Raw genomic sequence first — 14,498 nt, forward strand, 5'->3', positions numbered from 1 at the left:
CTATTATTCTGAATTTTTTAAAAATTGTGACTAAAAATAATTTAAAACAATTTAATTTTTTCTATAAAAAGAAAAGCTCCAAGATCAAATAAAAAAAAAAAAAAAATTCAGGATTTAATCCAACCGCTTCTTTAAAAAAAATCTACTGTGGCCAAAAGTTTTCTATTATTTCAAAAAACTCTCATAGATATAAAATGTTCTAAGGTATTATGTTATCAAGATGAAATTAAATCTATTTGAGCTGCAAGCTTTAGTTAGCCCAAGATTCCTTATCAGATAGTCTTAATAAGAGAAAAGCAAATAGGAATCTATTATCCTAATAATTTCCAAATTATTATTTTCCTTTCCGATTTCTGGAAATTTTTAAATACAATACAATTTACTACACACTACCCAAGAAAACTAGTGTTGTTAAAGATAACCTAAGATTTCCTATTATGAATTATAAGTCTAAGAAACTGATTCTTTATAAACACCTTTAATAAGTCCCTATAAAACAAGTACTCACCACTACCAGTTCATTCATTACAAGTGCATTAAAATGTATTTAAGAAAGTATTACTTTCAAATATCATGTTTAGCCAAGAAGTTGTTGCAAGTGTGGAATTACTATCCAGTAAGGATGTCAGGACATCATCTAGTCTTTTAAGGCAGGAACACCTAAAACCATATAGGACAGATGAGAATTTATCCCATTTTAAAACACTTCCTGAAAGAAAATTCCTCAATCTTACTTGAAAATCCATTTTAGTATTTAACAATTTGCAAAGTCAGGATAGTTTTCATTTTATCTAAATTCTTACCAGACTTAGTGAAAAACATTTCTCTTATTATTCAAAGTCATTATCTTGGGAAATCAAATGTTCTTATATTTAATATTACTCATTTTCACATTATTTTTTTGGTGTTGTCTTTGATTTGTAATTATATTGCATACACTGTTTTCAGTCTGTGTGAAAGAAATTGTGGATGGAAAATTATGGAACATTTCTATATGAAATTTTCCTTACATGTGCAATTGCTCATATTTATTACTTATTGGTTCTGACAAGGGAATAAATGCAAGGTAAAGATGTTTTTATCTTCTGAAAAAGAAATCTTTATTTTCCTACAAAATCACAAAAATGCTTGATTAATTCAATGACTGCATTTCTAATTTCTTCTTTGAGAAGACTAGCCAGTTATTCTATTCTATAAATAACATTTTCAAATATTTTTTAAATATATCAGTATTCTACTTCAAAATCTTTTTTCCCAAATGACTCAATAAAAAAAGTAAAATAATGGAGTGGCATTATGGGAAAATAAAGATATCCTAACAGAGAAACACTTTCCAAATAATTATAAGTTGTTGAGGATTTAACCAAGAAATTATAAGGTGTCACCTAAAAACAAAGAAAACTCTTTTAAAATCATATATTTCAAAAATAAAAAATTATTTTCACAATATGCTGATAATAATGTGTCAACTTGTACTCCACCCCAAATGGGACAAATACAACTAGAAAGTAAGCTGAATAAAAATGGGTAGTCTGGGGCTGAAGTCAAATTTGAACTCAGACACTTAAAACACTTTTAGACCCTGAGCAAGTCCCTTAACCCCAATTGCCTGGGGCTGAGGAGTGGGGGGTTGGGGGGAGGGGGTAGTCTGAACAGGGGAAGAAATTATCTGAACACAATAGACATTAATTAGCTAACAAATACTGTTGAAGTGTGGGGCAGCTACATGGTAGAGTGGATAGAACACCATCCCTGAAGACAGGAGACACTTAAAATGTCCTGGCTGTGTGACCCTGGGCAAGTCACTTAATTCCAATTGCCTCAGGGGGAGAAGGAAAAAAAATAGAATGAATATATGCTACAGGAACAGACAGGGCTATTTCTCCCAGTTCCTGAAAATACAGAAAAGCAGACAGACATAGAGTGAGCCTTGTTTAATATATAGGATAGCCCATTCTAATACTTATCAGGTGAAATGATTTTTAGGTTACTTTCCATTTACCTCTTTAAAAATAGGCACACACAAATAAGGTGCCTTCAATAATTTCAGTTAAGATTCATGCAAAGATGTTTTATTGGAGATATTACATGATGACATGACAGAATATGGACACGCTCTGGGCCAATTTTGGATTAGTGGTTACCCAATGAAATAAAAACTATTCTCATAAAGTCAGAAAAAAAGAAATGAAGTGTTATGTCTAATTTTGGATTTTAAAAAAAACATGCAGAATAATTTACCGATCTATAATCCCATCAGTATGGACCCTAAGAGAACACCTCATGAAGTATTAAAACAGTTTCCTGGCAATGCTTATAACCAGTGTGCCAAATAATGAGAATATAAACAAAGTCCAAAACAAACTTTGCCCTAAAAAAGCTCAAATTCCAATGTGGAGATAATATGAAAAAAAAATCTACATATTAAGTAGCACAATGTATAGTATAGAGTTTTAAGTCAGGAAAACTCATCTTCAAATCTGGTCAGTCTGCCTTATCTATAAAATGGGCTGGGGAAGGAAATGACAACTTCTTGATATCTTTGTTAATTAAGAAAACCCCAAATGGAGTCATGAAGAGTTGTACAGAATTGAAATAGAGTAGATAGGAGATACAGGAAAGGCCTCCTGCAAACAGGGGCATTGGAGATGAGTCTTGAAGGAAGCCGGGGGAATGAGTTAAAGAGAAGAAATTTTCAGACACGGAGAATAGCAAGTGCAAAGAAAGAGAGATGGCAAGATGGAGTATCCAAGGTGGTGAGAACTAGAAAAAAAGCCAGTGCAGACTGCTGAACCTGTATAGGGGAGTGAAGAAACCATAAAAGGGATGAAGAGGTCAAAAGGTCAAATGTCAGACAAGTGGTTTTACACATGACTGTGGCCGTCATGGCAGTCTCAGTCCTCCGGGGACCTGGGAGGTATAGGGAGACCAGGAGGAGAGGTAATGAGGGCCTCAACTCAGCTGGTGCCTGGCCGAGTAGGAACGAAGTCAGGCAGGAGAGACGTAAGAACTGGCTCAGAGAAGTTAGGGGACTGCCTATGGCTATAAAATTAGGTAGGGGCAGAAATTAGTAACTTCAGAAAATGAGAATAAAGACTTCAGTAGCATCAGTAATGACATCTGATATTTGTAGCTACAGAAATCATAAAAATGTGAAGTATAATCACAAATTTTTAACAGTTCTGTTTTTCTGAATTAAAACAAACATCCCAATAACTTCAAAATGGCCTAGGGAAATCAATCTCAATAACATAAAATTCTAAAGGATCTTAATCTATATCCTTTCTTTCAACTAAAACTCTTAAGAGCAACCAACCTGTCCATAATTATAGGATATAAGACCAACCTGTCCATAATTATAAGATATAAGACATCAATTTAGATCAATAGACATTTTATATAAAGCTGTATCACAAGTCAACATCTTCTATATAAATTAAAGCACCAAGCTCTGTGAGAAAGTTAGAAATAGATTTTGATAAAGGAGCTTTGAGACCAAAAACACTGGCTTGCCTGATGGACCTGTGAATTATTTACTGGGAAAATGAATGAGAACCTATAGTCTTTACTTAATGTCAACAGCAAGTACGATACAAACTTCAACAGAAAATTTTGGTATCCAAAGTAATCCTAACATTAATGAATATATATAGAGAGAATTATGAACATCTCTGCATTCCAGAGATAAACCATTATAGCCATCAACAAGATAAGAAAAAAAAACATTTTTAATATCAACTGACATGCCCATCATAGAATGTTACCACTATGTGCTAATGAAAATAGTCTGAAAGAATTTGTGTACTGACTATTGAACAATATCATCAACTACACCCTCCCAGATGCATGCTATGGTTGAATATTTTAGCTATAAAGCAGTACTGCAGCAATCAATTAGACAAAAGGACTTTCTATCAGTAGAACAGGTAATGAAAAGTTTTGTTTGCCTGCAAGGGAGTTCATCAAAATCTTAGTTGACTACCATATTATAATTTGACTGGTAATATGAGAGTTTTGCGAGCTATATATAATTTGACTGGTAATATGAGAGTTTTGCGAGCTATACTAATACTCTGTGCCAGGACTGAAAATGCAAAATATAAGTTTTACAAGATTCTGTCTGAAAATGTGCAAAACCTAGAGTTACATGCTAGGAAATTATTCTAGCAGATTTTGTATGTCACCAAAAGATCTTAACTAATTATATATAAATTGCTATACTAATGTTCTAGAGAAATATACACAACACACCAGCATCAAATGAAAACAAATAAAAAACAGATTAAACAAAACAACCATATACATCCCAAATTCTTAATCTGGGATACAAAATAAACTCTTACTTAGCTATGTCACCTTCAATGATTTTATCGGTTAATGTCAAAAAATATGCCTTTTTACAAACAAATATGGGCCTCATGTGGTCCATTATTCAGGTCAAGTATGTTATTTACAAAGACAATAAAAAAAGGTATCTTTTTTCTTTTTTTATCAGAGGCTTACTGTTTTGTAGTGAATAATTTAAAACTAGTTCATTTAGATCTCTTGCATGTTTAGATTGGCAAACAATACTATATTACTAAACTTCAATTCAAAGTAAAAGATAAATTATGGAGAATTAACTAGCAGTTACAACAGTCAGCTATAATTTTGTTTTTGGGTAATAAGCATTCCTCTCAAATCACACAAATGAACTATTAAAGTCTTTCATAAAACAGTTTACTTGCTAGAAAGCATACATTTCTCTTTATGATACAAGTTGTCTGCATAACATCTACATAAAGAATCAATACTTTTCCTTAATTTCTGAAATAAAAGGATCAACTGGCATTTATAAAAACACTATATAGGGGCAGCTAATTGATGTAGTGGACAGAGCACCAATCCTGAAGTCAGGAGGACTTGAGTTCAAATGTGACTTCAGACACTTAACTCTTCCTAGCTGTGTGACTCTGGGCAAGTCACTTAATCCCAATTGCCTCAGGAAAAAACACACACACACACACACACACACACACACACACACACACACACAATACCTTCCTATGAACTTTTAATTTAAGGTCATTCTTCCTCCAGATGCCCTGTCTTGAAGATAAACAAGAGCAGTGCCTCAGATAAATGGAGACTGTCAATTTAAAGCTTAGGTATACAAAGTGTGCCTTAGAGGTGAGTGGCCACAACACTAATTTGTCTAGGATCAATCAATCTAGTACTGACTGAGCACTGTTATGAATCCAGCACTCTGCTAGGTACTATGAAAAACAAGTCATGTTTAACTAAAAACAGTGCGGTGCAGATTCTAAAGGTACGATGGCTGGTGGAGTCTATGGGAAGAACATTTGCTTTTTTTTTTTTTTTAAACCTGATTTTCTAACTAAGAAGACTGAATTGGAGTTCAGAAGTACCAAATTCCTATCTCAGTTCTACCACACAACAATGAGACTCTGGGTATGTAATGTAACCCTGATGAGGTTTCATTGTTAAAATGGGTATAATTAAATTTAACTATATGGATAATAGGATTATTTTAAGAATCAAATAAGGTAACATAAATAAAGCATATTTTAAAACTTAAAATGTCATATTATTTCTTTTCGTTATTATTGTTCATCTTCAGATGAAACTACCTAAATATGTGTAAAATTTATATAGGAGAAGTGATTACTCCAGACCTGGAGCATAGCATACACAAAAGTGTAAGGCGAAGATTCATATGACATACTTTGGACACAGTAAAGGTACTCTGAGAGCAGATGAGTTGGGAAGGAGGCAGCAATATAGTTAGGATATGGTAAGATTATGACAGTCCTTGAAGAAGATGGTTAGATCCAGGCTGGCACATAAACAAAGGAGAAATACCCTAAGTTCCTGAACAAAGCACTGGCATGTGATTCAGGAGAATGATTCTGAAGAAGTGTGCTGGTTCCTTGGAGACAAAGAGATGAACCAGCAAATCATTCATTGAAGAAAGTAGTAGTATCATGAACAGATAGAAAACAACAAATATGAAAAATGAGACGAAAGAAAAATCAACCCAATGTACTGTAGCCAGTTAGTAGTTCAGTTATAAGAGGTTTAAGTGAATTCTTGTCTTTCCAGAAAACACTCAATAACACTTATAATATACACCTCTTCTGATTTTCAAATAGCTTCCTTTTAAAAAGTGATCTGAAAAAACTCCAGTTTTTCCTCTTTCATTACTCATCTAGAAATAATCAAGAAATAAATAATAGTTTTTTAGTATAATTAACTAAACCACATAAAGTAAAAAAGTTCCAAGGTAACTTCACAGCTACCTTAAGAGTTCTCTGGTGAACAGAACTAAGCTCTTCCTCTAATCAAAATTCTTCACACTGAATCTATTTTATCAGCTCCACAGGTTCCATAGTTTATAACACACACACAATGACCACAATATCAACAAAGTTGTAAGATCTAGTGAAGCCTCCCCAAAATAGAATCTCAATATCGATAAAGGGGGGAAAAACAAAACCACACCCAAATATTTCTATCAAAGCATAGCATAATAATAGAAATCTGACATGATAACCAGGTAAATCCCATTAAAAGAAAATACCAATTTTCTGATCTTGAGTCTCCAAAATCCCTCAGTTCAATGTTAGTAATAATGGTATTATTCCTTTATCTTCATCATCAAATTTATGAACCATCATTAATGAAGTTTAAGTAAAGCAAAAACATCAAATTTCTCTTAGCAGTCATTAAATTACAGAAAAGGCAAGAATAACAAAGATGAACTATGAAACAAGTTTTTGTGTCATGGCATATCAACCTAAGTGTGACCTACCAAATCCATGTTAGTATTTTAACAAATAACTCTGTAAAGTTTTAATTTTCACATTTGTCACATCATTATACCAAGAAAATTATGGCTCCTTCTACTAGGATCCACTATACTGAAATATCTCAATGTTACAAAATTATCAGTGATCACTTCTTGATTCTTTTGTTATTTTGGTAAATATCTCCTAATCGAAAGGAAGAAAAAAATCCATGTTGCCCTGAATAACTCGGAAAAATTGTAATATTTTAATATAACCACAGAACATCCTTAAACTCAGTATATTAGATATTGCCTGGAAAAAAAGTTGATAAAAGGTAACAGGAGTCAATTATATCAAGCAACAAAAAACCGTAACAGCCTCTTACAGCCAGATTAACAGAATTAAGAACAAACTGTACTTATATAAAAGAGTTCAGAAACAGCAAATTTATTCTCCCACACAAGTATAACATGAAACACACAGCAGTATATAACTCATCATATAATGTTAACAAAAGGAATCTTCCCTGCCTTTCTCCCAGGGGAATGGCTCTCAAACTTGAAAGTCAACAATTGGGACTTCTCCCCAATATTTCTTCCAGGGATATAATAAAAGATATCCTCAGGTCAGTCACAAATCAAAATATTGTAAAATATATAAATATATGAGCAAAGGGCTAGAGAGGACCAAAAGACAAAACAACTCAAAATAGACAGTGATTTGTCAAATAAAACCTAATCATATACCCAAAAGTAATGTTTAATGAAAGGCAAAAAACACATATACCCATATACATATATGTAGAAACAAATACACATATACATACATGTATGTTCATATATGTGCATATCTACTTATATACACATGTATAATTATAGAGTGAAAGGACTCCCAATTAGAAGTTAAAAGTAGAAAAGAAAACAATTTTTCAATGTGAAGGTCAACCAAACAAGGTCAAAAAACAAAATCAGTAAAGAACTATTAATTTACTAAAACCAAGGAATAATATTTAAAGAGTACTCATCACACCAAACCTATCTTCTGGTTATTTCATGCTTCATCAAATTTCCCAAAGAAGGTCCAATATAGAGAAAAAGAAACAAAACTTAACTCAAAACAACTGGCTACTTATTAACAGATATCAGAAAAGATTAGATGGAAAGAAGTTTAAAATATATAAGTAAAATGTGTTATCTATGAATTAAATTGACATAAGTAATTAGCTTATGTGAATTCCTGCTTGGGGAGGTAAGTCAAAATTTTAGCTAAGGAGCATTTTTAAACTAATATGCTATAAGGAAAAAAGGACATCTTAATTCTGAATTATGATCTGAACAAAATTTTAACTTTGTTTTAAATAACTATGGTCTATCCTGTAAATAAAAGGCTATTAAATAAAAATAAATAAATAAATAAATAAATAAATAACTATGGTCTCAGGTTCCTGTACTTACTGTAGATTGGTAAATTTTTCTTCTGAATTTACCAAATGTTTCTAATAAATCAATATCATATTTCCATAGGCTATGGTAATTTCATTAGTTAATAACATGTGAATATGAAGCTAGACATCTAACATTATTATGAATATGAAACTAGATATCTAAGAGTTTTTAATATGCTTAAAATACCTGATATTTCTTTTCTTATTCAAACCTTCAGACAATAAATGATGTGAAGGTTCTCAAGTAAATGCAATATATATAATTAAAAAGCTTATAGCTTAAAAAAATTTTTTTAGCTAACTTATTTCACAAAAATGTATGCACAATTTATTTTTGGAAGTTAAAAGAAAATCCAAGTATAAATATTTTATGCCAAGAAGAGATTCAAAACGCTCACCCTACTACTAAACTACATACAGACAACTTTCAATTTTCCATGCTAATGGAGATAAGAAGACATGAGGCCACAAACTGTTTATACTACATTTGGTCTTACAAAGCGTGTGTATGTGTGTGTACAATTCACTAGAAGATAACCAAGAATTGACTGAATACAAAAATTCTTTTTTTTTTTTTTTTTTTTTTTTTAAAGAACTGTTTCTGTATTACGAATGCCAAAGTAAACAAACCTTACCTCCTCCTGGACTCCACTAGTAGTAGTCAACTTGCTCCCATCAGTAATTGTTATAATTATTGCTGGCTCCAGGAAAAAAGGGTTTCTTCCCTAAGGGAGTAAAAAAAAAAAAAAAAAAAAAAGAAAAGAAAATTATCCATTATTATGACTTTAAATTTCTGGCTTAAAATCAAATATTTAAAAATTTTTCCCCTCCCAAATACTATCAATTAATTTTTACTAGGAAGATATATAGAAAGGCTAACAAGACACTATATAGCTAAGCCATAAAAGTAACCAATTCCATATTCAAAAATGGGAAAGAGGAAAAAAAAATAGTTATAGTAGCTAGCACCTTGCAGTGTTTTTCAGGTTTGCAAAGTGCTTTACAAAGATCATTTTATTTTATCCCAACCATCCTGGGAAAAAAGTGTTAATGTCTTTATTTTACAGATGAGGAAATAGATACTAGCAATTTGACTAGTTGCCTTTATTTATTTTTTTCTTAATATTTTATTTCTCCTATACATGTAAAGAGCTTTCAACATTCATTTTTCTAAGATTTTGAGTTCCAAATTTGTGCTCCCTCCCTTATTTTGTTACCTCTCTCCCTCCCCAAGATGGCAAGCATTCTGATAGTTACTTTAAACATATTTTCATATTTGTCATGATATATAAGAAAAATCATAAAGGGAAAGAAAAAGCAAACAAGCAAGCAAAAAGTGACAACAGTATGCTTCAATACATATTCAGTCTCCACAGTTCTCTCTCTGGATACTGACAGCATTTTCTATCCCAACCCTTGTGATAGAAATCGGAATTGCCTTAAATCACTGCATTGTTGAGAAGAGACAAGTCTATCACATTATCTTCTTGTTGCCGTATACAATGTTCTCTCAGTTCTGCTTAGCTTACTTCGCTTAGCATCAGTTCATGTAAGTCTCTCCAGGCCGAGACTTACACGAACTGATGCTGAGTGAAATGAGCAGGACCAGGAGATCATTATATACTTCAACAACAATACTATATGATGACCAGTTCTGATGGACCTGGCCATCCTCAGCAAGGAGATCAACCAAATCATTTCCAATGGAGCAGTAATGAACTGAACCAGCTACGCCCAGAGAAAGAACTCTGGGTGATGACTAAAAACCATTACATTGAATTCCCAATTCCTATATTTTTGCCCACCTGCATTTTTGATTTCCTTCACAAGCTAATTGTACAATATTTCAGAGTCTGATTCTTTTTGTACAGCAAAATAACATTTTGGTCATGTATACTTATTGTGTATCTAATTTGTATTTTAATGTATTTAACATCTACTGGTCATCCTGTCATCTGGGGGAGGGGGTGGGGGGTAAGAGGTGAAAAATTGGAACAAGAGGTTTGGCAATTGTTAATGCTGTAAAGTTACCCATGCATATATCCTGTAAATAAAAGGCTATTTAAAAAAAAAAAAAAAAAAAAAAAAGTCTCTCCAGGCTTCTCTATCATCCTGCTGATCATTTCTTACAGAACAATATTCTATAACATTCTATACCATAATTTATTCAGCCATTCTCCAATTGATGGGCATCCACTTAAGTTTCTAGTTTCTTGCCACTACAAAAAGGACTGCCACAAACATTTTTGCACATGTGGGTCCCTTCTTTTTCCCTCTTTTATGATCTCTTTGTTAGAGAGTAGTGTCTCTACTAAAGCCATTAAGTGGCTTAAATTTTTTCAACTGAAAAATTTTTGTTCATTTCTTTTGACCATTTACCAATTGGGGAATGACTTGGATTCTTATACATTTAATTCAGTTCTCTATTTTAAAAATGAGATTTTTATCAAAAACCCTGCATATAAAAATTGCTTCCCAGCTTTGTTTCCCTTCTAATCTTACTGCTTCTATTTATTCAAAAATACAAGTCGTTCCCTCCCCCCCCCCAAAAAAATTAACAAATGAACATTAAATAGAAAAGAAGGCTTAGATGCACTTCAGCCTCTCATACAAGCCTCTTGCCATTAAGAAAAAAATACACTGTGGATGCTAAAGAGCAAAGTAAATGAAAGTAAGTCAATCGCAATTCTTTTGTCAATTTTGTTCACTACTTCTTATGTTAAAAAACATCATCTAACACACGCTCCCTATTCACATAAATTCAACCCATCCTTGGAGCAAGGTCTGTGTTCAAGTTCCTCCCCTATTATTACAGGGTAAACCTGGGACACTCTAGGAAACTGTGAAATTACATTGTACCAGTTACTGATCTGCATTGGTAGAGAAGAATTCTCATTCTCTCTCAGGTCACACAGAGGATCTTACTATGTACAAGGAGCTCTGCTGAAGCTATGGGAAATACATGAAGTAAAACAAGTTATTGGCTGGACTGAACTCGGCACTTCTTATCTGAGAGACCATCCTATCAGCATTTACTAAGCACCTAAAGTGCCAGTTACTAACTATGAAAGACCAAGTAGAAAGACAAAAATGACCAAATCACTGCCCTCAGAGATATTACATTCTTTCAGGAGAAGCATTACATAAGTGAATACTAAATAAATACAAGGAAATGGGAAGTAGTGAGGAGAAATACACTGGAAGTTACTGAGTAGGGAGAAGAGTTTCAAGAGCATAGATACGATTATAAATACAAGGTAAAGAGTGGAAATGCAACAAAAGTAGTGCAAAATGTTATATTTTAAAGAAAGCAAAAAAATATTTCTGGCTGCGGAAAATCAATAAATCCTTCAATGAAAAAAATTATATTTGAGCTGAGTTTGGAAGAGTAGAAAACAAGCAGAAAATGGACAATAAGCACTTGCTGGCCTAGGTACTCAAACAGGTGATTAAGAAGGTAGAAAAGAGAAAAAGATGATCTGACTCACTGAAAAAAGATTGGGGCTGATGAATAAAAGTATAATCAAAAACTCATAGTATAATACTGAAAACTAAGCTTAAGACAAATTGATAGTCACAAGAATACACTATTCTACATCAACACATACAGCAAAATCAAGAAATTATGGAAATACTACTAAGTAGATTAAGGAGAACTTTTGGCAGAATGATTCTATGTTTCATTTTAGAATTCTACAAAATAAAAATCAAGATACAATTATTATATATCATTAATGCCTTATATTATTCACATAAAATTATCAATGAAACCTAGGTTCTCCTTCTAAAGCATTCTTGTTTATAGCTGGCTTCTTCTCCTCCCCAGAATTTGGGTCTTCATAAACACATAAAATAAACCATCATGCTGAACATAGATTTGTTGGTCTCTCTGGACCTGTATTCAAATATAACAGTATCTATCAGTATAGAGACCTATACTGTTTTACCTTTGCTCTAGCTAATAGCCATATCCAAGATGCTTTCTGCTATTTAATCTCTTGGAATCCCTAAATTCCTTCAATATTCAATTCAAGCACCACATTCCGACAGACTTGTACTCAGCATCTTTCCCACAAAGATTTCTAGTATCCATTCTGTACTTTTGTATATACACACACATATCTAAATACAAGAGGCTTGTATTGTTTTCCCAGGTATAATGTAAGCTCCTTGAGGGAAGGGACAGTTTCAACTGTCTCCATAATACATGGCAGATACAAGACTGCTCTTCTGAGTCAAATCCATTTTCATCTCTGAAACTTGTAGTCTTAACACAGTCACATAGGGCACAGAGATGACAGTTATCATCCAAAGTTACATAACAAATGTGGGAAACTAGTTCTCCATCTACTACTATATTATATTGCCTCTCATTACATTCTTTACATTACTGTAAACGTTATAAAAATGATCAATTCCTTTAAGGAAAAATAGTTTCATTTTTTCAATTTCAAGATTTTTTCCATTCAACTTTATTGCTTTTTAAGAAAAACTTCAAAGTAGATAATTATACTATATGTATGAAGAGGTATAGGGTAAAGGAACGTGTGTTTGTGTATGTGTTTATGCGTGCACATGAATATATTTGTCCTATATGCACTTTTGAATCAGGACTATGAATAGTCCCATAAGGATATAGAAATAAAATCCAACACTCTACATGTTAGGTCAAATAATAATTTTATAAATAGAATTTAACAAATCTCTCATAAAATGTCTAAGTCATTATGAGTTGATTAAAAATAATCAAATTAAAAGGTGTTAATGCATAATTATAGACACCAAATCTATTTATTCTTAGAATAAGATAATTTAAACATTACTACCTCACTAATTTCCAAAGTCTTGTCTTTCTCATCTCTATTTGACACTGTTACACTCTTAACTTCCACCTATTTCTAAACCAAATTCATCCTGTTCCCAAAACTAAACTATTCTCAAATTCCCTAAAAATTTTAACTCCAATCCCTTATACATTCTGTACCTTTGATTTATTCTATTCCCTTACTTTAATCTTTATACATTTATAGTAACCAAATCCCTATGACAAGGCTCATTTTGCATGCCTGCTACCATAATTCAAGGTCAAGTCCACTAGGCTGGGGTCTCTTAAATGTGTGGAAGTCATGAAATTATGATTTGTTTTTAACGTTTGGTTTGTATACCTATTTTACATACCCACATAGACAGTATCATATCAAAATTTCTTGGGCAGAAAGGGGTCACAAGTAGAAAAAGTTTAAGAAATCTTGCTCCAGATTACTTCAACAGTGTCAACAACATTCCTGAATCCATATGGATACTCATATTTTCATATCATTATGATTTCAAAAACTTATAATTCCTATCTTTCTATAGCCAGTGTACATATTTCTGTCAAAATAATGAAACCATAATTCATTTAGCCAACAATTTCCTAGTATACTACAGCCTAATTTTAAAGGAAAGTGAAAAAACAGACCTGAATTTGGATTCAGCAAGATCTAGAGGAGCATAAGCCCTACACTTCAGGCACACTGACCACAACCTTTTTAACACCTCCTAGACCTAAAAGTAACTCTCAATTTACTGAAGGGTTGCAAACTGCCTTGGTGTAGGGATTTCTTAGCATATTTATTTTCTCTGACTTTTTATCCTAATTTAGATTGGTCAGTTTCAAAGGCAGGGCATTCTGATTTTTGCTTCTTTGACTTTGCTCAAGATCCTCCCCCTCAAGGGGGATGTTCTCTCCATTCCCCCAAACTGCATGCTATGCTTACAAATTCAGGTCAAATACTATATAGTCCATGAAATTTTCACCGAGTACTGTAGCCTTCACCAACAATCTTCTGAAATTCTTCAACATTTAGAGTATGCAATAGAATGCAGATTTTTATTTTATGCCTTCTATCATGTTATTCTTTCATGCATTCATTCCATTTGTCCCAAAAGACTCAACCCATAAAATATACAAATGTATATTCAACAAACAGTCAGTTTCTTCTTTACTATAGATTTTAGTCAGGAAAAAAAAAATCACTTCTAAAAGAAATTATTTCTGCTGCCTTTCAAAATGATCTCAACAAAGTCACCTAAGTCTCTTATATAATATATGCCTTAAAATGTTGAATTTTCTATTTTTAAAAATCAACCTGCACTTTATTTTCTCTCACCCCAATTGGAGAAAAGAGAAAAAAACAAAACCCATGTAATAAAACAGTCAAGGAAAACAAATTCCCATATTAACTATATCCAAAAATGTCCCATTTAGTCCACTATCTTTGGCA

General features: G+C 32.5%; 1 protein-coding gene across 2 annotated transcripts in view; it reads right to left on the reverse strand.

The window, feature by feature from the left end:
- The window catches only part of INTS6 (integrator complex subunit 6), an 84,716-nt gene that overhangs the window by 49,147 nt on the left and 21,071 nt on the right, over window positions 1–14,498 (reverse strand). For both annotated transcript variants that reach the window (XR_004233286.1, XM_031961961.1), the window contains exon 4: window positions 8,868–8,957. Coding sequence is in view for 1 of the 2 variants with exons in the window: in XM_031961961.1 (XP_031817821.1) it covers window positions 8,868–8,957 (90 nt within the window). In the remaining variant the exon portion in view is untranslated. The remainder of the gene's footprint in view (window positions 1–8,867; window positions 8,958–14,498) is intronic.

This window comes from Sarcophilus harrisii, chromosome 3, assembly GCF_902635505.1.
Source record: "Sarcophilus harrisii chromosome 3, mSarHar1.11, whole genome shotgun sequence".
In the NCBI taxonomy this organism is placed as follows: Eukaryota; Metazoa; Chordata; class Mammalia; order Dasyuromorphia; family Dasyuridae; genus Sarcophilus; species Sarcophilus harrisii.